At 44.5% G+C, this 23,307-nt stretch overlaps 1 protein-coding gene across 4 annotated transcripts in view; it reads left to right on the top strand.

The window, feature by feature from the left end:
- The first annotated feature begins 6,263 nt into the window (after positions 1-6,263).
- Positions 6,264-23,307, top strand: part of kat7b (K(lysine) acetyltransferase 7b) — an 80,675-nt gene continuing 63,631 nt past the window's right edge. For 3 of the 4 annotated variants that reach the window (XM_055657289.1, XM_055657288.1, XM_055657286.1), the window contains exons 1-2: positions 6,264-6,421; positions 20,284-20,347. In XM_055657289.1, the coding sequence (XP_055513264.1) occupies positions 20,324-20,347 (24 nt within the window). In that variant the 5' untranslated portion in view covers positions 6,264-6,421; positions 20,284-20,323. Of the gene's footprint in view, positions 6,422-7,089; positions 7,295-20,283; positions 20,348-23,307 lie in introns of those variants that run through there. The other variant, XM_055657287.1, reaches the window with a different exon arrangement.

Below are 23,307 nucleotides of genomic sequence, written 5' to 3'. Positions count from 1 at the left end.
TATCTCTAAACACAAAAACAGACCCTTTGGCCTGCTGAATCCAAACCTACCTTTGATAACCCGTACACTAGTTCTGATATCCCACTTTAGCATCCATTCCTTACACGTGAGGGACAATTTACAGAAACCAATTAACCTACCACTCATCTTGTAGGATGTGAGTGGAAACTGAAGTACCTGGAGGAAACTTATGCAGTTAGGGAGAATGTGCAAACTCCACACAAACAGCACCTAAGTCAGAATTTAATGCAGATTTCTGGCACTGAGGCAACAGCTGTGCCACTCTCTAAGTTTTGCAAATAAATATTATACATCAAATACAAGATTATCTATATTTTATGTTGAACAGATTCAGACTCAAATGCATTTGATTATTGACCAAACGTTTCCTTTAATCTTAACCTGGTTAGATTTTAAACCTGTAATAGTTGAAAAGGATTCATTTTACTAGCCATTTCCTTCAATGACTATTTTAAAATACTGGTCACATTGTACTCACTGAAACCAGACTAAGTAACGTTAGTTGGTTTCAGGGGGAGATGAAGTGAAGGCAGCTCTGCTATAGCATATGTTTCCATAACTCTAGTTGGATATAACGGATGGATGAATTGGGACAAACATTGTTTACGTACCTGAATAGAATTGGTTATAATGTGATTTTGATTGGGAATGAGAGAACCACTTAAAAGTTACTTTGAAATTGACCAGCAGAAAAAAGCTGTATTGGGGGGGAAAAAAAAACCAGTTAAAGTGGGAGAAAACAAACGCTTTCTCTGTAACCTCACCAAAGCTTTCAGGTACTGTTGGCTGCTAATTTCACCATGAGTGGCCATAGAATTTGTCAAGCAATCGCTTCCATTGACACATGTATAGTGATACTCTGGGTGGGAGATTGCAACCTTCACATAGTCCACCCTGTTTCGACTAATGCAATCTACCCGATGCGCACAAACAAATAGATCAAATAGAACAAGTTGACCTACAACTTTAGGCTGTACACGCCATATGCAAGAAGAAGAAGAAGTGATTATTAATCAATGTAACATAAAGCTTTTGTTTCAGAATGGACTGCAGATGCTGGAAAAATCAGTCTGAAGAAGGGTCTCAACCCGAAACGTCGCCTATTCTTTCTCTCCATAGATGTTGCCTCACCCGCTGAGTTCCTCCAGCATTTTTGTCCAACATAAAGCCTTTAGTATTTTTAGGTTGCACTAAAAAAAATAAACATAGTTATATAATTTAAAAAAATTCTATTTAAAAATCCTTGTGAAAAATATCTTGTTATTCTGAATCTGTAACTTAATAACCCCAAGCCACCGTTCTCCATTCACTCAGTCATTTTTATAATTAGACTAGACCAAGTAGTGGGGTGGAGAGTGAGGGCAGAGAGAGAAGGGAGAGAGACAGAGAGAGGGGCAAGAGGGATAGGGGGGGTGGAGAGGAGGGTAAGTGAGGCGGGAAAGGAGGGGAGGAGAGAGAGAGGGTGAGAGTGAGTGGAAGAAAGAGGGGGTGCTGAGAGGGGGGTGAGGGGAGCAGGGGGGGAGGGTGGAGGGAAGAGCGTAGTGGGTGTGGAGGGGAGGGGGTTTAGGGGAGGGAGGAAGGGTGGGGGAGGGGATGGAGTGGAGAGAGAGGGGGAGAGAGAGGGTGTGCTGAGAGGGGGGTGAGATGAGGGGAGGGGGAGAGGTGGGGGAGGGAGGGAGGCAGAGGGGGAGAGGTGAGAGGCAGGGGAGGAGGGGAGAGAGGTGGGGGAGCAGGGAGGGGGAGGGAGGAGGATGGATGGGAGGGGGGTTTAGGGGAGGGACGATGGGGGAGGGGATGGATGGGAGGAAAAAGAGGGGGGGGGGGGGGGGAGAGGGGAGAGAGGAGAGGGGGGAGAGGAGAGGGGGGGGAGAGAGGAGGGGGGAAAGGAGGAGGGGAAGGGGGAGAGGAGAGGGGGAAGAGGAGGGGAAGGGGGGAAGGAGAGGAGAGGGGGAAGAGGAGGAGGGGGAAGGGGGGAGGAGAGGGGGGGAGAGAGAGGGGGGGGGGGGGGAGGGAGGGAGAAAGGGAGGGGAGGGGAGAGAGAGAGAGAGAGAACGGGAAAAATCCTCGGCACACATATGGCGGAGGGGGACTCTGAGCGAGGTGGTCAAAAATGACGGCCGTAGGTGGCGGCGTTCTCTCGGAAATCGCACCACAGATCGCCAAAATCCGGTCAAGAACAGAGTTTTAGTAATATAGATTTTCAACATGCAAGATTTCTTAGGAACACAACTACTTTGTTATAGCAGAACGACCTGTTCTGTTAAAGTCTCTGTTGTGCAGATTTACAAAAATAGTGAGAAAGCAAGATTATTTGATGCGGCTTTAAATAAAATCCAACTTTTGTTGCCTTTTATGCCAATAGTGTATTATTATAATCAAATATTAAGACCTTTGCTAAGATGATGATAGCTAACTTCCAGCAAAAAATTATCATTACAATCCCATATTCCAGTTTACAATTTCACAACCAGTTGGTTGCTTTGGATTTTGGATTAACTCTCTGTAATAATTAAACCTGTTTCTTTTCAGTTAGTCTGCATTAATCCAAGTGAACCAGCAGAGGGCAGAACTATTTCTAGAATTTGCCATTCTTGGGGGAAAAAATATTATTTTAGAGACGATAGGTAAATATTCAGGGTCTATTATCACTTCATTGAAAGCAAGAGAAGTGTCAAGATGATATCCTTATTCCGAAGCTTTAAATATTTCATCTCCTGATGAATCATCCAGCACTGGGGCTGGGGCCTGGATCAGCGCTGCAGAGCCGTCAGGAGGGGCCCCGGCGGAAGTGGACGGGCCATGTGGGAGTCGGGGAATGCGCCGTAGGGAACAAAGGAGGACCTGGCGAGGGATACTTTATAATTTTGTGCTATTTATGTGGTGACTCTTTGCATACCTTGGGTATGTGAAACAAAGAACATCTGTGTGACTCGTCACGTCACAATAAAGTATTCATTCATTGGACTCCTGGCAAAGGGGGACCTGGTGTGGATACTGTGTATACTTTGTCAGCGTCTTTATGTGGCGACTATTTGCATACCTTGAGTATGCAAACAAAGAATTTCACTGTGACTTGATAATAAAGTATTCTTTCATTACGTCAGTTTAAAGACACAGCATAGAAACGGGCCTTTGACCCACTGAGACCATTGATTGCCTTTGCATACTAGTTCTGCTATCCCACTTACTCATCCACTCCCTACAGAGGCCAATTAGCCTACAAACCCACATGTCTGGGATATGGGAGGAAACTGGAGGATTGGGGAAATCACCCCGTCACAGGGAGAATGCACATAACCCACACAGACAGCACCCGAGGTCAGGATTGAACCGGGTCTCAGGCGAGGGTTTGATCCCGATCTCTGGTGCTGTCAGAGAGGCAGCAGCTCTACCACCTGCACCACTGTGCTGCCCTTCATGATCTGCCTTTTCAACCGTGCTCTAAGATGGGAAGATGGGTTACAGACGTATAAAGCTTCTAGTTTATCATGACTATTAAATATGGTATTTGCCCTAAACCACCTAAATTAAAAAAAGCAACTTACATCTACGAAGTGCCTTTAATGTAATAAATTGTCCCAAGGAGACACAAGAAACTCACAGTCGCTGGAATCTTGAGCAAAACAAAAAATGCTGGAGGAATTCAGCAGCGCAGGCAGCATCTCTGGAAGGAATGACCAGGCAATGTTTCGAGTCAGTACCTTTCTTCAGACCTAAACCTGTCCCAAGATGCTTCACACCAGTTTAACTAACAAAATTTTACTCCAGATCACATATGAATCTCTTGAAATAGGGTAATTTATTAAGGAGTATCATAAAGTGGAGATAGGGGAATGGCAAAGCTTATGTTGAAATTCCAGAACTTTGGAGCTAGACACTAAGCCAGGGATCAGTCGAAAGTGTTTTAATTATTATGTACCGAAAACAGAAAAATGAATTTCTTACTTGCAGCAGCATAACCGGTCTGTAAACACAGTACTCATAGATGACACAATAAACAAAAGAACGTTTAATAAATTAAAAATATATATATATTGCTGCAAAATAAATTCCCCAAGTTCTTTACATAACCAAGACAGTTTGTATTCATTGTTTAAGAGGGAACTGCAGATGCTGGAGAATCGAAGGTTACACAAAAAAGCTGGAGAAACTCAGCGGGTGCAGCAGCATCTATGGAGCGAAGGAAATAGGCAACGTTTCGGGCCGAAACCCTTCTTCAGACTCTGTCTGAAGAAGGGTTTCGGCCCGAAACGTTGCCTATTTCCTTCGCTCCATAGATGCTGCTGCACCCGCTGAGTTTCTCCAGCTTTTTTGTGTAACCAGTTTGTATTCATTGTTTAGTTGGTGTTTGTTGTGTTCAACAGCCAGATGGTTGTTGGTAAGATGATCCTTAATCTGGCCATTACAGTTATCAGACTCATACTTTCTTCCCGATGGCAGAAATGAGATGAGAGTGTGGCTAGGATGGTGTCAGTCCTTATGATACCGGCCCCTAAAGATCCATTTGATGGTGGCTTGGTCTATCCATAATAGACCGGGGAGTATTTACGATACAACTTTATTCATCCCAGGAAGGAAATTGATCTGCCAAGTCATAAAAACACAAAATACATGAAACATGATATTAAAGTTACGGTTTTTACTACATTTTGTAATCTCCTACATTCCTGGGTATTTGACTTGTCAAACCAGGTCATAATGCAACCAGTCAATATGTTCTCCACTGTACACCAATAGAAGTTCAAGAGAGAATTCGCTGACATACAAAATCTCCTCTGTCTTCTAAGGAAGTAGCATTGATGGACAAAACTTCCGAGATATACACAGCCAGGAACTTGAAGCTGTTGACTCTCTCCGCTATCGGCCCGAGGATGAAGAATGGTTTGTGGATCCTTGGCCTTCCTCTTCCAGTCAACAATTAGCTCCTTGGTCTCACTTGACGTCGAGAACAAGGTTGTTGTCTGGCACCATTCAATCACACAATCAATCTCACTCCTATATTCTGTCTCATCATTACCCGTAATTCATTCACCAATGGTGGTGTCGTCGGTGAATTTGAAGATGGAGTTGTAACTGTGCCAGGCAGTATAGAGTATAGAGTATAAGGCTGAGCACGCAGCCTTATTCGACCCACCGAGTCCGGGCCAAGCATGATCAGCTAATTAACCTACAAACCTGCACGTCTTTGGAATGTAGGATTCAACCGGAGCATCCAATAAAACCCACGCAGGTCACAAGGAGAGCGTATAAAACACGGTACAGACAGCACCTGTAGTCAGGATATCAACCATATTATATTAAATACAATACAATCAGTTTTATTCGTCACATTGCACATAAAGTGCAAGTGAAATGAATTTGCCAACGGCGGTAAAATGTGCAGGGAGCTGGTGTCAACTGCGTTGTTAACATCATTCAAACACATGCAGTTTACAGCAGCTCTCTGCATATTTGATATATGGTTGATATTTAAAAAGAATGAATTTAATAAATGGCACAGTGGCACATCTGATTAATTAACCTCGGCAAATTGCCTTCTGGTGCGCAGCGAGTAGATGTGAAAGTGGGATAAAATAGAACTAGTGTAAATGAGTGATCAATAGTTGCCGGAAACTCAGTGGGCCAAATGTCCTGTTTCCATGCTGCATCTTTGCTAATCTGGACTATAAATCAAAATGTGAGATTATATTAATGTGTATATTGAAATTTTACGATCACTAACAAACTCAGAATGAACAGCGTTTTGGGCGGCACGGTGATGCAGCAGTAGAGTTGCTGCCACAGCATCAGAAAAACCCCGGGTTCTTTCCTGACCATGGGTGCTGTCTATGCAGTTTGTACGTTCTTCCCGCGACCACGTGGGTTTTCTCCAGGTGCTCCAGTTTCCTCCCACACTACAAAGACTTACAGGTTTGTAGGTTAATTGGCTTCAGTAAGAATTGTAGATTTTGTAGGATTGTGTTAGTGGTCGGGGATCACTGGTTGGTGCGGACTCGATGGACTGAAAGGCATGTTTCCACAACGTATCTCTAAAGTAAAACTAAACTAGCATTCTGGTCTGCTGGATTGAATATTGCTCCTCTAACATTCTATGGATGTGGGGAAACTAAGTGAAAGATGTACATTTTAATCCAGATTTCTGAAGGCGCGCAGTTTTTTCCATTGGTCGTGGGACCGGAACCAAACGCCCACGGCACCGACTGGCTCTGTTCCGCCCGGACCGGCGAGGGGTTGGTTTCCGGTTGTGTGCCGGAAGTGGCGGAAAACAACAACGGTCAACGGCGCGAGTGGTTGCCGATTGTTGGAGCTTCGGAGCCGCCGCCGCCACAACCGCGGGCCGGAGCCACAACTACAGGCCGGAGCCCCAGCGCGAAGATGCAGGAGGATGCCCCGCAGGAAGGTGGGCGTCTTGCCGCGCAGCGCCGCCTCGCTCGCGTCCTACCCGCGGGTTTCCCCCGATCGCGGCGGATTCCTCTCCAGCCCCCTCCTCTCCTCACCCGCCCACCGCGGGGTCGGGCCCGGGCCCGCTCACACCACTCGCCCGTCCGCCGGCGGGGAAAGAGATGGAGGCCGGGCCCACCGGCGCCGCCGCAGCCTCTCGGCCCACGGAAAACTCCAGAAGCCGCTGCGCCGAGCGCGGGGCCCGCCAACGCACCCGCCCCGCCCCCCTCCGCCCCAGCCCCGCTGCCATTGGCAGAGCGTCCGTCACTCAGCGGCGGTACCGCGCCCCCTGCGCCGCTCCCATTGGCTGACCAGCCGTTTGTCCCGCCCTCACCCGTCGCCGGCTGCTCCGATTGGTGGAGGAGCCGTCGCTCCCCGCCGAGCCCGCCCGCTGATTGGTTGCTGGGGAGCGCGATGGTCGACCGATTGGTTGGAGCTGCTACCACTCAACACAGACCCCGCCCGCTGATTGGATGCTGGTGGAGCGGAGGCGTAAACCCCGCCCTCGCAGCCCGTCCGCTGCTCCCATTGGCCGCACGTCTCTCACTCAGCCCGTTACCCGCTCAACCCATTGGTTCCTGGCGAGGGCGTTGCTTGTTCTGCCCTCGGGCTTTGCAGGAGAATGGACGCGGTCTGTGCAAAATAACACAGTGGCAGCTGCTCATAGTGGGGGCTGGGGCCGAGCCTTGCAGTGCAAAGCAAATGCCATTGCATTTATTGCGTTGCATGATAATTTGAAACTACCTGATAACTTAAACTACATTTGTTGCATGCATTCGACATTAACTAATAACCTTGGAGCAAAGCTGTCATTTCCAGATCAATGTTTCCGGTAATGATTTACAATTTTTAATTTTGGTTCCTACTTTCGAATAATTTTCCAGTATCTAATGCCTTGAACCTTTTTTTAATGTTGCAATTCTGTTTCGAGTTGATAAAAAAAACACGGAGTACTGCAGGAACTCAGCGGGTCAGGCAGCATCTATCGATATGGTTGTGAAACCTTCTTCAGTGTGAAGAAGAATCTTGACTCGAAACGTCACCTGTCCATTCCTGACCGGCTGAGTTCCACCAGCAATCCGCGATTTACTTAAGATTCAAGCATCTGCAGTTCCTCGTGTCTCTCAAGTTGGTGAAGCTCTTTTAGTGACGATGAACTTTTGTGATTTACTTGTACTGTTGCTCCATGTGTGTAGTTAGTTCATTGCAGTTGCGGGCAGCCGATCAGTGAACATGCACCCGCCTGCCCGATTACCTTCAGTTTCAAAGTTATTTTGAGTAGCATACTTTTACATATTTAGGCATCATAGAAAGCACTGTAAGTTTAAAGCCCTCTGACGTTTTGTACACTTGTGTAAACAGTAGTAATTTGTGTAAACAGCGTAGTAAATGTTTCCATTCCTCATGGACCCAGTTTCATTTCAAATATAATGCATGAAACAAGTAAATCTCTTGCAAACACTGCGCTTCGTTCCAGCATTTTCTGCTCGCTTCTTATCTCCAGTGTCAACTGTATTTTGTTGTTTGTCCTTGAGGTGCCTTCTTGTGGTTGATGATCAACATACTCCATATTTGCAATTAAAGTTATATTTCCAACTCACTAAAAATGGAAATATCATTTAAGACGTGTTTGTTCTTGGCATCATGTTCGGCATAGATATTGTAGGCTAAAAGGCTGTACTGTTCTATGTTTTTAAAAAGATTTGCATTTAAGTGGCAGATTTCTGATGTGCCAAGATAATTTATACGTAATTAAACATTTATGAAATACAATCTCTGTTGTACTCAAAGGACAGAAATTATAGAAATTAGGATTTCTATAAATTAGGACACTCCTGTCAATGGTGAGATTGATTGAGAAGTAAATATTGGTTGGAATATCAGCGTTAATTGTTTTGAAAGATATCATGAACTCTTGCAACTAATAGAGAGACACAAGATGTTACAAGAAAGAATGCATCTCCAACAATGCAACACGTTCCTATTTCTGCTCTGTATTTATGGTTTTTAGTTTACGCTTTGTACGCTAAGTTATGCTGCAATGGTTTTCATAAAGAGGTTTGTCTCTTTAACAAGTGTGTACTGGAAACTGCCTTACCTGCTGAATAAAAGCTGGTGACAATCTTCTTTGAGGTTAAGATTACTGCAAGATGACATCAGATCTATCTGCTCTGGCAGATTCAATAATCTGAAAGACATGTAGGTGTAAAGGTCAGTTCTGAAAGCTTGAAGAGTCAACTACACTGTACAGTACCTATCTAGTAGGTTTGTGTTCTTAGGTAGTCCCTCAGGTAGAAGATGGCTTGCTTCCACTATGCGTCCCACGTCCCAGGAATGTTATGAGTATGTGGTAGACTCCGTTGTGGTTGGTACATGTGAGTTGTTTGAATTGTCAGTCACTCATTAAACATTTTGCTTGGTCTCCAGGTGCTTCTATGAGAGAGATTTGAGCTGTCTCATATCTTCTTGACATTGTTTTTTGCCCATTGTTATTTTAACTAGTTTAAAATTTAGTTTAATTTGAGCAGCGTAGGATCAATTATTTTCTTGCATCACCCAGAGTTGTTAGTTTTGTGTAAGGAAATGTTGAAGATGTCACTTAAAGAAGTATTTTCTTGACTTGGGAATCGCTCATCATGTTGGAGGTCGGAGTGGAGAAGTTGTTTTGGCATTCTGATGTGTTTCTTTGTATTTATCCTATTGATAGATGTGGTTTTTCATTGGAGCTCGTTGAGCTTGATTAGTACCTCTGTTGCCATGGATGGAGAAGAACCTAGCATTGGGTGGCCTGTCCTGCTAGTGGCCTTGTAAGATTTTGCAGAGGCATTGTTCACAGTGCATTAATGACACTTCATGTTACTTGTATATCAACATGGACAGTAACAGTAGATTAGTGAAGCACTATCATTTTACAGATGTTTAGTATGCTATGAAGAAAGAAACGGCAATGATTTCATTGAATTGTTGTAAATATATCACCTAAACCACTTAATCTCACTTTCTGGGCTCCACCTTCATGGTCCTGCAGGTCAGGGCTTTTCAACAATCCATCCAAATACTTTGGACTTTAGAGATACAGCGGGGAAACAGGCCCTCAGCGATCACACTGTACACTAGCACTATCCGACACACCAAGGACAATTTACAATTTACGGAAGCCAATTGCTACACAACTGCATGTCTTTGGGATTTCGGAGGAAACCAGTCCACTGGAGAAAACCCACGCAGTCACAGGGAAAATGTATAAACTCTGTACGTTGCCACTGTGTCGCCCTACTGTTTGAAAAGGATGAGAGTTTCTATTTCTACCAGTCTCCCAGGCAGTGTTTTGAGCCCCCACCATATTCTGGATGGAAAACGACCACCATTGGTATCAGTTTGGACTTTAGCCTCTGTGCATGTATTTCATCCATACGTCTTTGATTGGTTTGGGATTTGGAGACTTTATGAACTTGGGTATTCTTGGAGTGAGATGGTCACAGTTGTCATAGCAGCAATGCTTGTTGAATGTTAGTTGAATAACATGGGTGTTTGCTTCAAGAGACTGGTGATGGCACACATTAACTCCAGTGGCCAGCCTTGATCCACTTCAATTTGCTTACTGTCGCAACAGGTTGACAACTGACGCCATCTTCCTGGCCTTAAACTCATCTCTCGAACTCCTAGACAACAAGGATTCCTATTTACCTACTATGGCTCCATCAGCAACACCATAATCATATCCAAGCTCATCTCTCATCAAAGCTTTGACCCAGGAATCAGTTTCCCCACTGCCGTGTGATCCTCTATTTTCAGACCCACAGACCACAGTCAGTAGGATCGGTGACAGCATCCCCTACACAATAATTCTCAATGAGGTCCTGCAAGGATGTGTTCACTTCTCAGTTCTTTACTATGCTCCTTGTGTATACACAACTGTACTGCTAAATTCAGCTATAATTCCATCTATAAATTTGCAGATGACACCACTATTGTGGGCCGAATGACGATACCGAGAACAAGATGGAGTACTTAGTGTCTTGGTACCAGGGCAATAACCTCTCCCGCAATGTTAGTAAGATGAAGGAGCTGGTAATTGATTTCATGAAGCATGGTGGAGTATATGTCCCAATCAGTATCAACGGTGCGGAAGTAGAAATAGTTGAGTGCTTCAAGTTCCTTGGAGTTAATATCACCAATGATCTGTCAGGAACCAACCACATTGATATGAAAGCTGAGATGGCACACCAGCACCTCTACTTCCTGATGAGATTGAGGAAATTTGGTACGTCTCCAGTGACTTACAAACTGCTACAAATGTACATTGAAAGCATACTGTTGAGTTGCATCACCGCTTAGTTTCAGAACAGCTCTGGTCCGAGTTGTAAATGTAGCCCAGTCCATCACACAGACCAAACTTCCCACCATCAACTTCATCTACATGCCATGCTGCCTCAGAAAAGCAGCCAACATAATCAAAGTTGCACCCCAGTCTTTCTTCCTTCTCCCTACTCCCAAACAGCCAAAGCTACAGAAGCTTAAAAGCATGCACCACCAGACTCCTGAACAGCTCTTCCCCTCTGTTATCAGGTTTCAGAACGGTCCTTCCATATGCTAGGGTATTGTCTGATTCACGGCTACCCCTGGTGAACATTGGACTGTCTATGAAACTAATGCATTACGATACCATATAACCATGTAACAATTACAGCACAGAAACAGGCCATCTCGGCCCTACAAGTCTGTGCCGAACACTTATTTTCCCCTAATCCCATCTACCTGCACTCAGACCATAACCCTCCATTCCTTTCCCATCCATATACCTATCCAATTTATTTTTAAATGATAAAATCGAACCTGCCTCCACCACTTCCACTGGAAGCTCATTCCACACAGCTACCACTCTCTGAGTAAAGAAGATCCCCCTCATGTTACCCCTAAACTTCTGTCCCTTAATTCTGAAGTAATGTCCTCTTGTTTGAATCTTCCCTACTCTCAATGGGAAAAGCTTATCCACGTCAACTATGTCTATCCCTCTCATCATTTTAAAGACCTCTATCATGTCCCCCCTTAATCTTCTGCGCTCCAAAAAATAAAGACCTAATTTATTCAACCTTTCTCTGTAACTTAGTTGCTGAAACCCAGGCAACATGATATTGAATGATACTGAAAGCTATATTCTACACTCTGTACCTTCCTCTTTGCTCTGTCTATAATGTATGGCTCTGACAATTGTATTTGTGTATGGTACGTCTGATCTATTCCGATAACATGCAAAACAGCAGTACACATGACAGCAATACACCTAAACCTAATCTTTGTGAGAAGAATATGGTCACTATGTGGTGTGATATTTCTCACACCAAAGTTCCCAGTGATCAAGACCAAAACTAGAAGGTGTTACAAAGAACAGAAATATTTTCAACTGAAACAGATCCAGAGGTTTATGTAACCCTTAAATTCAGAGGGGATGTATTTCTGAAAGACTCTGTGACAAAGTTAGAGCAGTGATACCATCCTGAGTTCTAAGAAGATACTATTATAGCTGGGAACAGAATTTACTTTTTCTTTCTTAGAATCTCTGTAAACTCTCAAACTATGTAATTTGTTAAGTGTTTGCCAGACTTTGGACTGATCAATGGGCGGCACAGTGGCGTAGCGGTAGAGCTATGGCCTGACAGCACCAGAGACCCAGGTTCGATCCTGACTACAGGTGCTGTCTGCACGGAGTTTGCATGTTCGCCCCGTGTCCTGCATGGATTTTATCTGAGATCTGCGGTATCCTCTCGCTCTCCAAAGACGTATAGGGTTTGTAGGTTAATTGGCTTGGTGTAAATGTAAAATTGTTCCCAATGAGTGTAGGGTAATGTTAATGTGCGGGGATGACTGGTCGGTGCGGAATCGGTGGGCCGAAGGCCGCTGTATCTCTAAACTAAACTAAATTAAAACAAAATGACAAGCTGATAGCTACCCGTATAGCCAGATTTCAGAGGTTAGCAATAAGTATCCAGTCACCATCCTAAAATTAGGTTTCTGCTCCTTGCTTGGTAAAATCGCCCTATGCCCACGGTCACTATTCACTATCAGTCGTCATTCTGCTTGTTTCCTCTCTTGCCCTACTGTGTGTTTTACTACTAAGCATGTAGGAAAAAATACCTAGCCTACCAGCCTTTCCTTATTACTCAGACCAACCTTCCAGACCTGGTAACATCCTTGTAAATTTTGTTCGCATTTTTTCCAGTTTAATGACATCTTTCCTATGCAGAGTGATCAGAACTGTACATTGCACTCTAAATGTGGTCTTCCCAACATCTTGTAGAGCCGTAATGTGTTAACGTTTGTACTCAATACCCTGACCGATGAAGGCAAGCTTGCCAAATACCTTTTTCACCACCCTGTCTATCTGTATCGCCACTTCCATGGAACTATAACTTGATCTCTGTGTTTTACAATATCCAGTGCTCTGGAAATAACTATTGAAAAGAAAATCAGCTGGAGCAGTCACACAAATCTTGTTGCTGTGAGAGAGAGAGGGGATATCCTGGTTGGAGACTGGATATTCCACAATGAATGACTCGCCTTGAGCTCTTTCACCATGTACAATACCCCAATCTACAACACGCTTGATGGAATACTCTCCATATGTGTGGATGAGTGCAGCATTAATAACTGTCAAAAAGCTTAATGACATTCTGGAGAAAACAGCCTGTTTGATTTGCGCTCCTATCAACCACCTTAAAAATGTATTCCTTCCAGTTCTGTTGTTTAGTGGCATCTTTCTGAATTATCTAAAAATGTTACTCCGTTCTTCAAGAGGGAGCGAGGCTGAATTCAGTGGTTGCTAAGAGTCCATTATTAAAGATGAGGTTTCCGAATACTAAGAAGCACATGATAACATAGGCCAAAATCAACATGGTTTTGTGAAGGGGAGATCTTACATGACAAATCTGTTGGAATATTTGAGGAAGTAAATAACAGGATAGACAAAGAAGAGTCAATGGATGTTGTTTACCTGGATGTTCAGAAAGCCTTTAAGGTGGCTAAACAAGATGAGAGCCCATAGTATTGGATGGGAAGACACTTGCATCGATAGAAGGTTGGCTGAATGGCAAAGAGTTTTTTTTTTCTGGTTGGCTGCCAGTGACTTTTCCAGAGATTTTTTCCTGGTTGGCTGCCAGTGACTAGTAGTGTTCCGCAGTGGTCAGTGTTGGGTCTGCAACTTTTCACGATTGCTGGGTTTCAAGAAGACAGCTCACCCGCACTTTCTTGAGGGCAATTGCAGATGGGTAGTAAATTCTGTACTCGTCAGCATGTCCACATTCTGCTTTATTTTAATATGTAGCTAGATGTTGGTGTAAGTTTGAGGTAAACTGTATCACAATATCTTTAACAGACTGTTGTGTTCAATTTAGAAACATAGTCATAGAAAATAGGTGTAGTAGTGGGCCATTCGGCCCTTCGAGCCAGCACCGCCATTCAATATCATAGCTGATCATCCTAAATTAGTACCCCGTTCCTGCTTTCTTCCCATATTCCTCGGTTCCGTTAGCCCTAAAAACTATATATAATTCTCTCTTGAATACATCCAGTGAATTGGCCTCCATTGCCTTCTATGGCAGAGAATCCCACATATTCACAACTCTCTGGGTGACATTTTTTTTCTCATCCCAGTCCTAAATGGCTTACCCTGTATTCTTAAACTGTGACCCCCTGGTCCTGGACTCCCCCAACATCAGGAACATTTTTCCTGCATCAATCGAGCCTGTCCAATCCCTTAAGAAATAAGGACTTAAAAACTAATTTGAGGATTACGGACATTATTACAGACCTCTTTACAATGGATTTTGTTTCTAGGGGACTGTCTCTTTAAGAATACAGGCTGCTAGTTACACTGCGAAGGTCATTGAAAATGACAAGCATTGAAATAAACGAGCTCGGTATTCCGACTGCGCATGCCCAGGTCATAGGTCACTCGCCATAAACATTATTGGTAGTTGAGCAGCTGAACCTTGGTTTCATCCATATTTTCCAGCTTTGTTTCTTCTAGGTAAGAAATGACTGCTTTCAAACTATGAATTAGTTGTATTTATTGTTCCTTTGTGCAAAGCCACGATGATTTTGTCGTTTTTATTGCTTTATGCTTCGGTGAGTGAGCGAGATTGTGCTGCTGCGTGGGGTCAGTGGTCGGGGTTGGGCCCGGATGTCTGGCGCTGCGGGCACTGTTGAGTTGCTGCTGGGCCGTCCCTTCCTGGATGTCCTGTCCCTATCCGGGGGCGGCCAGAGGTGTCCGGGGTGGCTCTGGGCTGGTGGGGCGCTGGCTCCAGCTCGGCTCTGCTCCGGCTCCTGGGCAGGCCGTGGAATGTCGGCTGCTCCTCTCTACTTGTCCAGTGGGTGTCGGTTGGCCCCCTCGGTGCCGGCGGTGGCTGAGTGCCGGTTACCGGCAGGGATACACAAGGGGTGCTGCGGTGGCTTGGCGAGTCAGGGTCTCGACCCGAAACATCACCAGGGATGCTGCCTGTCCAGCTGAGTTGCTGCAGCACTTTGTGCGAATCCCCATTGATGGTTGGTTCTCGCCTTTCACCGGCGGGGTGGGGGGGGGGGGGGCACGGGGGGGCGGTCCGCGGGTCCGGACCGTTGGGGAGCGGGTTCCTCGAGAGTTAGAGTCGGGTTGGGCTGGAGTTGGCGCTTCTTCACCGCTGTGGGCCTGTGGGCCGCTGCTCGGGGCCGGTGTCCTGTCGGTCCGGGGCAGCTGGTTGGCCCAACGGGGCAGGCGGAGTTCAGCTGCTGTTGGTGCTTCTCCGCGCTGGCTGTGGGCTTGGGGCCGCTGGTGTCCCGTCGGTCCAGGGTCGCCCCGGAAGGCTCCGGCTACCCCCTGGGTGGGGATGGGATGGCTGGGAGGGGGGGTCCGGTGGTGGTTCGGCAGCGCTTGTGGCGCCAGAGACCCGGGTTCAATCCAGGCTGCGGATGAGGTGCGGGTGTGTGTGCGCGCGCTCTCCCCTGTCTCCCACTCGCATCCGACCCCTCTCGCTAATGCACCGTGCTCTCCCGGTACCTGGCACCCCTGTTCCTCAGATTTAATATATTCTTACACATAAATTATGAATAAAGATAAGAATTTATACGCAGTCTATACAGTCAGCGCTTTATTTGCTTTTTCGTTATGGCGAATGACCTTTGACAAATTCCATGATTCCTTGCGTTTTTTGGAATATCGAACTCACTTATTGACAATCAATTGCTTCCAGGGACACTGAACTCTTAAATAATGTAACAAACAACGTTTAGTACTTTAATTTGCAGCAACAAAAATACATGTTTAACTGTTAAAAAGAACTTTGTACATTCGGCAGGTTAGGGCAGAATAATGTGTTTGGAAGGAGAAATATAGTTAGCGTTTAAGGTTGATATCCTTTCACCCTGGCGGGCAGTTTGTCGTGAGAGTCTCACTTAGAGAGTGACAGGGTTTCCTCACCACCTTGCCACCCCAACATCTTTTGCTCTGAATACAGGAATCAGTAGTAGGGCAGCAGTTATGCTGTTCCCCAGCTGCGCGAGACAAGGTGGTACCAGGCGATCTTGAATGAATGATGAATGAATGAATGATGATATGATGAATGAATTATATCTTTTTATTTCAAACGATTAAAAAAAAAGAAGAAAGAAAAGATGAAAATGAATAAATAAAAAGAAAATTATATATATATATATATATATATATATACACATATACATATACATATACATATACATATACATATACATATATATATACATACATACATACACACATACATATATATACATGTACATATATACATACATACATATACACACATATATGTACATACATAAATTAAAAAATCAAAAGCCAATTTCGACATAATACACATTAGACTCGTTCTAAAAGGGATAGGAAGAAGCCTATGCTTGTCAAGTCCTACCCCCATTCTTCGTGGGCCGTTGAGATCCGTGTGGTGAGGGAGGTCCCACTGGGCTCTCAGTGCCAATGCTCCAGGAGGAAAAGCCCTTACTCGGTTATTAGTGGACCATTGGCAATAATGGACACCATTCCCCCCCCCCCCCCCCTTCCCCCCCCCCCCACTATGCTCAGTTATACCAATGGCTTACTGGAGTTATTATAAAGTTATATTCCTTTCAACTACTTCCATCCTTTTTACATAGTAATAAACTGAAGTCAGCTGATGATTCAGTTGTGGAACATGCATGGTAATCCTTGGTGAATTTAGGCAGCAAATAAGCCTGTTCAACATGCTGGCACCTCTACAGTGTTCATCACTTAGCAGCACAGTTGCTGTTTTACATGCTTATTAATTTTGCAGCAGTCCCTGGTAATTTATGTTCAGAATTATCCCTCTTGGTTCATAGTGCAATCATTTTGATGCGGATTACTCAATGACTTGTTGCTATTGCCTTCCCCTTTTAATGCAGAAGGAGGCAATAAATAAAATGTTGCCAACCGCTTCATGTCTTGCACCTTTTAATTGTTTTATGTTTGTAAGTTTCAATATTCATCTGAGATTGTCCTTTCATCATATGATTGGTGAAACTATTTTCCACTTTGCTTTTCTTCTGGGTTTTTGTTATGTCTCAGATCAAGGCTGATCTGAGACATATATTCTGGATGCTCCTGATTATGTATTTAATAATTCCATGAGGAAGAATGTCAATATACTTCAAGCAAACCTTTCTTTCTCATTTATTGGAACCTTTCCCTCATCTTAACATCTCTTGCATCCATCCTACGGTGTAAACTTTGAGGTGTCAGTTACACTGAATTGCGCCCAACATTTGCTTCTCCTATCTCTGATTTCCCTTGCCCTTTCCCCCTCTGTCCCCTCTCTCAATCACTGCATCTATAAGATCATAATCATGTGATAGGAATAGAATTAGGTCATTATCAAATCTACTCTGCCATTCAATCATGGCTGATGTTTACATGATCCTCGTAGAGCAGGAGGTAGCTTGCTTTATCCTATAGTGACATTAATTGATCCCTTTTCTTTTCAACACTGCCATTCAGCTGGGTGTAACTGGTATCTCACCTCATTTGCTACCAAAGCTTTCGTCCATGCCTTTGTTACCCCCAGATTTCATTGGTCTAATATATACCTGGCTGGCATTCTTCTTTTAAACAGTCTTTAAACCAAATCCGAGAAGAACCAAAATTGCTCCAGACTTTCATTGATTTGCATGTTGTTTATCACTACTGTGCTACTAACACAATTCTCAATGACCTTTGTGATATTGCCATTCCTGATTTTTGAACAGCTTCCAGTCTTTATCCATTTGAGATACATGACTTGCTTTGGTTTGTATCATTCCACGTCTCTGTATTTAATCACTTCACTCTTGGTCGTAACACCTTCCTTCAAGTGCCAACTCCAAGAGCTCAGCAATTCCTTTCCTGACTACATCTCTCTCTCTCCGTCTTTGAGATGTTGCTCAACACAATTTTTTTTTAAATTTACTGACATAAAGTACCATCGGTTGTTTGCTGCGTTAGATATCCTACGTAAAAGGAGCTTGCTGTTGATTTGTCGAACTCTGATGCCATTTATAAAGTCTTAAGGTCATCAGTGATCTTAAGTCTTAAGAATGGGTAGACTGGGCTTGTATTCACTGGAATTTAGAAGGAAGAGAGGGGATCTTATAGAAACACATAAAATTCTTAAAAGGCTAAATGCAGGAAAAATGTTCCCGATGTTGGGGGAGTCCAGAACCAGGGGTCACAGTTTAAGAATAAAGGGTAGGCCATTTAGGACTTAGATGAGGAAATACTTTTTCACCCAGAGTTTTGAATCTCTGGAATTTTCTGCCACAGAACGCAGTGGAGGCCAATTCACTGGATGTTTTTAAGAGAGCGTTAGATTTAGCTCTTAGGGCTAAAGGAAAAAGCAGGAACGGGGTACTGATTTTGGATGATCAGCCATGATCATATTGAAAGGCGGTGCTGGCTCGAAGGGCCGAATGGCCTACTCCTGCACCTGTTTTCTATGTCTATGCTTCTAAATTGAACACCACAGTCTTTTAAAGATATTGTGATACAGTTTACCTCAAACTTGCACCAACATCTAGCTACATATTAAAAGAAAGCAGAATATGGACACGCTGACTAGTACAAAATTTACTACCCATCTCCAATTGCCCTCAAGAAAGTGCGGGTGAGCTGTTTAGGGCTAATGGAATCAAGGGTTATGGGGAGAATGCAGGAACGGGGTTCCTGCATTTTGAATGATCAGCCATGATCATTTTGAATGGCGGTACTGGCTCGAAGGGCCGAATGGCCTACTCCAACACCTATTTTCTATGTTTCTATCAGTTATTGCACTTTCTTGCACGCGCGTACAAATTTCCAAAATTAGTTATTTCTGTCCTTTTGGTTTGTTTCTGTATCTATATTCAAGGTTACACGTCTTTGTCCCAGTTACCAGTAAGCAAAATTCCTCTGTCATCTTTATAAGTATGTTGTAGGCCTATCCATTTATGGCAATTTCATTGACATACCTCGAAAGTTAGCCAACCAGATATCTCGATGTTCCATGTTTATGTCGTTGCTTCCACAAATTCTCACGATAACGCTGTCACAAGATCCCTGGGGAATCAGAGCTTAATACTAACGCGACTTGGAATTATACATTGTTCAGCAATTTATCCAGAAAAATGTTGTTTCCTTGAGTTTTCAATATACATAAAATGCTGTTAGCTTTGATCATATTTCACTAAATATTAATGAAAGATTACATTACATTTAAAAAAACTTCACCTTGTAACTTTCCCTTTAGTGTAATTTAATCTCTGGAGGTTGAATTTATGATTAGTTGTGGCATTAAATGATACTCATTTTATAAATAACCATTTGGATGATGTGCCAAAGCATTGAAATCTGTAAATTGTCCCCTAGTGTGTTGGGAGTGGATGAGAAAGTGGGATAACATAGAACTAATGTGAAGGGGCGATCGATGGTCGGTCTGGACTTGAGCCAAAGGGCTTGTTTACATGTTATATCTATCAATTAATCGATCAAAATGAATGATATGGAATCTTTTTTTCTGAGGGGGGGGGGGGGGGAGGTGTAATTTGTGTAATATTGTTTCTTATATACGAGTTCCTACGTGAGAGTATTCATTTAATTGACAAAGATCTTAGTACGTTTTCGCAGGTGACTTTGCGTGTGGGAGCAGTAATACAAAAGTTAGGATCTGTTATTAGGAATGTAGTATTAGGACTGTTTGGAAAGGGCAAATGGTGAATGGCCTGTTAAAGACTTCAGAAGAAAAACATCAAAAATAATTTGACTGTTTCCAGATAATAATCCAGAATTAACATGGTTATTAAAGTTAAATACTCTTTGGCATTGATTCTGGTCCTGAAAAAGAATTGCAGTACCTATCTTTTGTATAATGCGATCCCAGTCCCAATCAGAATGAGTTCAGTGCTTTCTTGAAGGAATTTGATGAAACTCTGAACCTATTCCAGGGTCCTCTTGTTTTCTGGGAATGGAATTTGTGGCATGACTTCTAACCCGTATCTTGAATTATATGTTGAAATATGACCAATTGATTCCCCTCACTTAGTCTGAAGAAGGGTCTCGACCTGAAACATCACCCATTCCTTCTCTCCAGAGATGCTGCTTGTCCAGCATTTTGTTTCTACCCCCTCACTTAGTTCTCTACTTAAAATATATTCTCATCATCACTACGGACAATTAACCTACCGGCTACTCCTCTAGTGTTTGTATGTCAATGCAGAGTTGGGAACCAAAGAATGAATAGGGCATGTTCTCACTGTTTCAGTCACACCATGCTGATTGTGTTCCCTCAGGAGGCATCCTAACAAGGTGAAGTGGAGGCCTAGTGTGTAAATGGACAGTGATCGACGGAGGCAGGTATGGACATTATGACTATATGTTTGGGGAAAGCGGTAACAGTGTGATTAACCCATGAACAATAAGTAGTAAAGGAATGAAATGTTACGTTTTTGAAAAGAGTAATTTGGAAATGGGACTTTTAATGTTTACTTTTAAATTGACAGGATAAAATAAATGCCAAAAGAGATTACAAAATGCTTCCTTATGTTTAGGATGGTGCTTTCTGTTTGAATATCGGGCTAAATGTCTTTGGATTGAGAATTAATGTTGTAAATCCTTTATGCAACCCCTCATCGTTTAGATCATTGAAACACATTGCTTTATCCTCTTTGAGGCTATGGCAATCTCTCTAAATAGTCCTGCTCTGTAACCAGTGTTTTATAGTTTAATATGCTTTCTGATTGGCGTCCTTGATTGACCCTGCCTTTCCAGGGATTTGCATGATTTTAGCTGCCCATTTTACCAATCCATATTCGGCAGTTTTGTGTTACCAGCAAACTTTGACAATTTTCCTTTAGTACCACTACTTCAGTCACCGATGTACTTCAAAAGCAACTGTGAAACAAGTGCAGAGCCCTACGGATACCAATTCCCTCATATTTGATATGCAGCCATTTATCACTTCTGTTGCTTCTGATGCTTACCCAATTGCTAATTTCATGGGCTTCTATATTGCTACCAGATCTGTTAACCAGACTTTATCCAACATCTTTTGAAAGTCTTCTTATACAATATCATTTGCACCACCCTCAAAGTCCTTTCAGAATACACAATTGAATTTGTTGACCACAATATTTCTCCAAACTTGGCTATCCTTTATTAATTTATTCTACCAACCTAGCCTATCTATACATTTTAAAGTGTGTGTGTGTGTGCCGTCCGAGCCGCCTGTGCACCGAGGTCAGGTCCGCCCTCTCCCTCCGTACGCATTTATGAGTATACTAGTCCAAGTGGGAACCCATTGGGTCCCTGTCACATGGGAGGCCTGGTCCCCCAATGCGACCCATTCCCCAGCGCAATATTCCATCACTCACCCATTCCCCATCACAGGAGGCCTGGTTCCCCCAACGGAACCCGTTCCTCCAACACAATATTTGACCACTCACCCATAGCGAGGAAATCCTGCATTTTCTTTAGTCGAATTGTCACGTTGGAAAGTTAGCAAGTCTTTATGATAATACTAGGCCAAGTGCAGACCCGTTGGGTCTGTTCCCCCAACGTGCAATTGTGTGGGGGTGAGAGGGGGGGGCGTCACGCAGCGTCACACACACTAACTATCCCCCCCCCCCCGCACTCACGCTAATTACCCCCCCCCCCCCTATTACTTATCCCCCCTTTTACCCAACCACCCTATCCACCCAACTAGATTAGGGAGAGGAGGAGGGGGAAGGAGGGTCCCCCTGGAAGGATCCCCCTCCCCCCCCCCCCCCAACCCCCTAAGGGGGATGGGGTGGATGGGAAGAGGGGGGAGGGGGAGACCCCTGGGACGCATAGCCCCCATGGGGAGGGGAGGGAGGGGTGGGGAGGGGGGAGGGGGGGAGGAGGAGGGGAGGGAGGGGGGAGGGAGTAGAGGGGGGTGGGAAGTAGGGTGAGGGGGGGGGGGGGGTCCCCCCCCCCCCCCCCCCCCCCCCCCCCCCCCCCCCCCCCCCCCCCCCCCCCCCGGTGAAATCTTGGTGGGGGGGGGGGGGGATAGAGGGGACTTGGGGGGGGGGGGAGGGAGAGGGGAGGGGAGCAGGGAGGGAGGAGAGGAGGGAGGGGGGGAAGAGGGGGGGAAGGAAGGGGGGAAGAGGGGGGGGGAGGGGAAGAGGCGGGGAGGGGGAGAGGTGGGGAGCGGGGGGGGAGGGGAGGGGGTGTGGGGGAGGGGGTTTAGGGGAGGAATGGTGGGGGAGGGGATAGAGGGGGGAGAGAAAAGAGAGAGGGAGGAGAGGGGGAGAGGGAAGGGGAGAGGAGGACAGGAAAGGGGGGTGAGAGGAGAGGGAAAGGGGGTGAGAGGAGAGGAAAGGGGGGGGGGAGGAGAGGAAGGAAGGGGGGGGGGGGGGAGAGGAGAGGGGGGGGGGGGGGGGGGAGAGGAGAGGAAAGGGGGGGGAGAACCTAAAACAACATTTTAGAACCAAAAAGGACACATTCTGCAAGCGTTGTGGAACCAAAAGAGACACTTTTTGCAAACATTTTAAAACCAATAGACACATTCTGCAAGTGTTTTAGAACCACTAAGGACACTTGCATTTGAGTAGACATGTGTTCAGTGTTATTCACAGCTCAGAGAAACGTGACCCTCTGCCTTCCTCCAGCTTGCAGACACTGACCAATTCCTGGTTTTATAGTCCCTCCCACCTGCCGCCTGCAGGGGCAGCAGAGAGAATGGGGAATTTTGTAAAATCATTAATATCTCTGTCATTTTTCATCGACGGGAACAATCCTCGGCACACACATGGCAGACGGGGGCTCTGAGCAAGGTGGCCAAAAATGACGGCCGTAGGTGGCGGCGTTCTTCGGAAATCGCAGCACAGATGGCCAAAACCGGTCAAGAACAGACTTAGTAATATAGATAATGCAAAAAAAATCTATTCATTGTATTTTGTGAACCAGGATGAGGCAAAGAAAAGAACATATTGCTTCCACTATAATCATTCTGAGTTGAAGTTTAGATGATAACAAAAACAACATAAAAAGAATATGGAGAATATGGAGCATACTTAATAGTATTATCAGAAATGGCCCGGGGAAAACAAACTACCCAAAATATTTTATTGATAAGGACAATGAAAATTATAATATGGAGGATGTAGCTAATAGCTTTAATAATTTTTTTGTAAATGTTGGACCAGACCTAGCTAAACAAATCCCTGACCCAGGGACATCTGGAGAAACTCATGAGAATTTATTGGAGAGAAATCCCTGCTCTATGTTTCTTATGGCAGTAGATGAAAAAGAACTGTTGGACATTGTTAAAACATATAAAAACTAAATGTCTACTG

The sequence above is a fragment of the Leucoraja erinacea genome, chromosome 27, assembly GCF_028641065.1.
Source record: "Leucoraja erinacea ecotype New England chromosome 27, Leri_hhj_1, whole genome shotgun sequence".
NCBI lineage: Eukaryota > Metazoa > Chordata > Chondrichthyes > Rajiformes > Rajidae > Leucoraja > Leucoraja erinaceus.
Note: the sequence above shows the minus strand (reverse complement) of the source record. Positions and strands in the feature narration are given on the sequence as shown.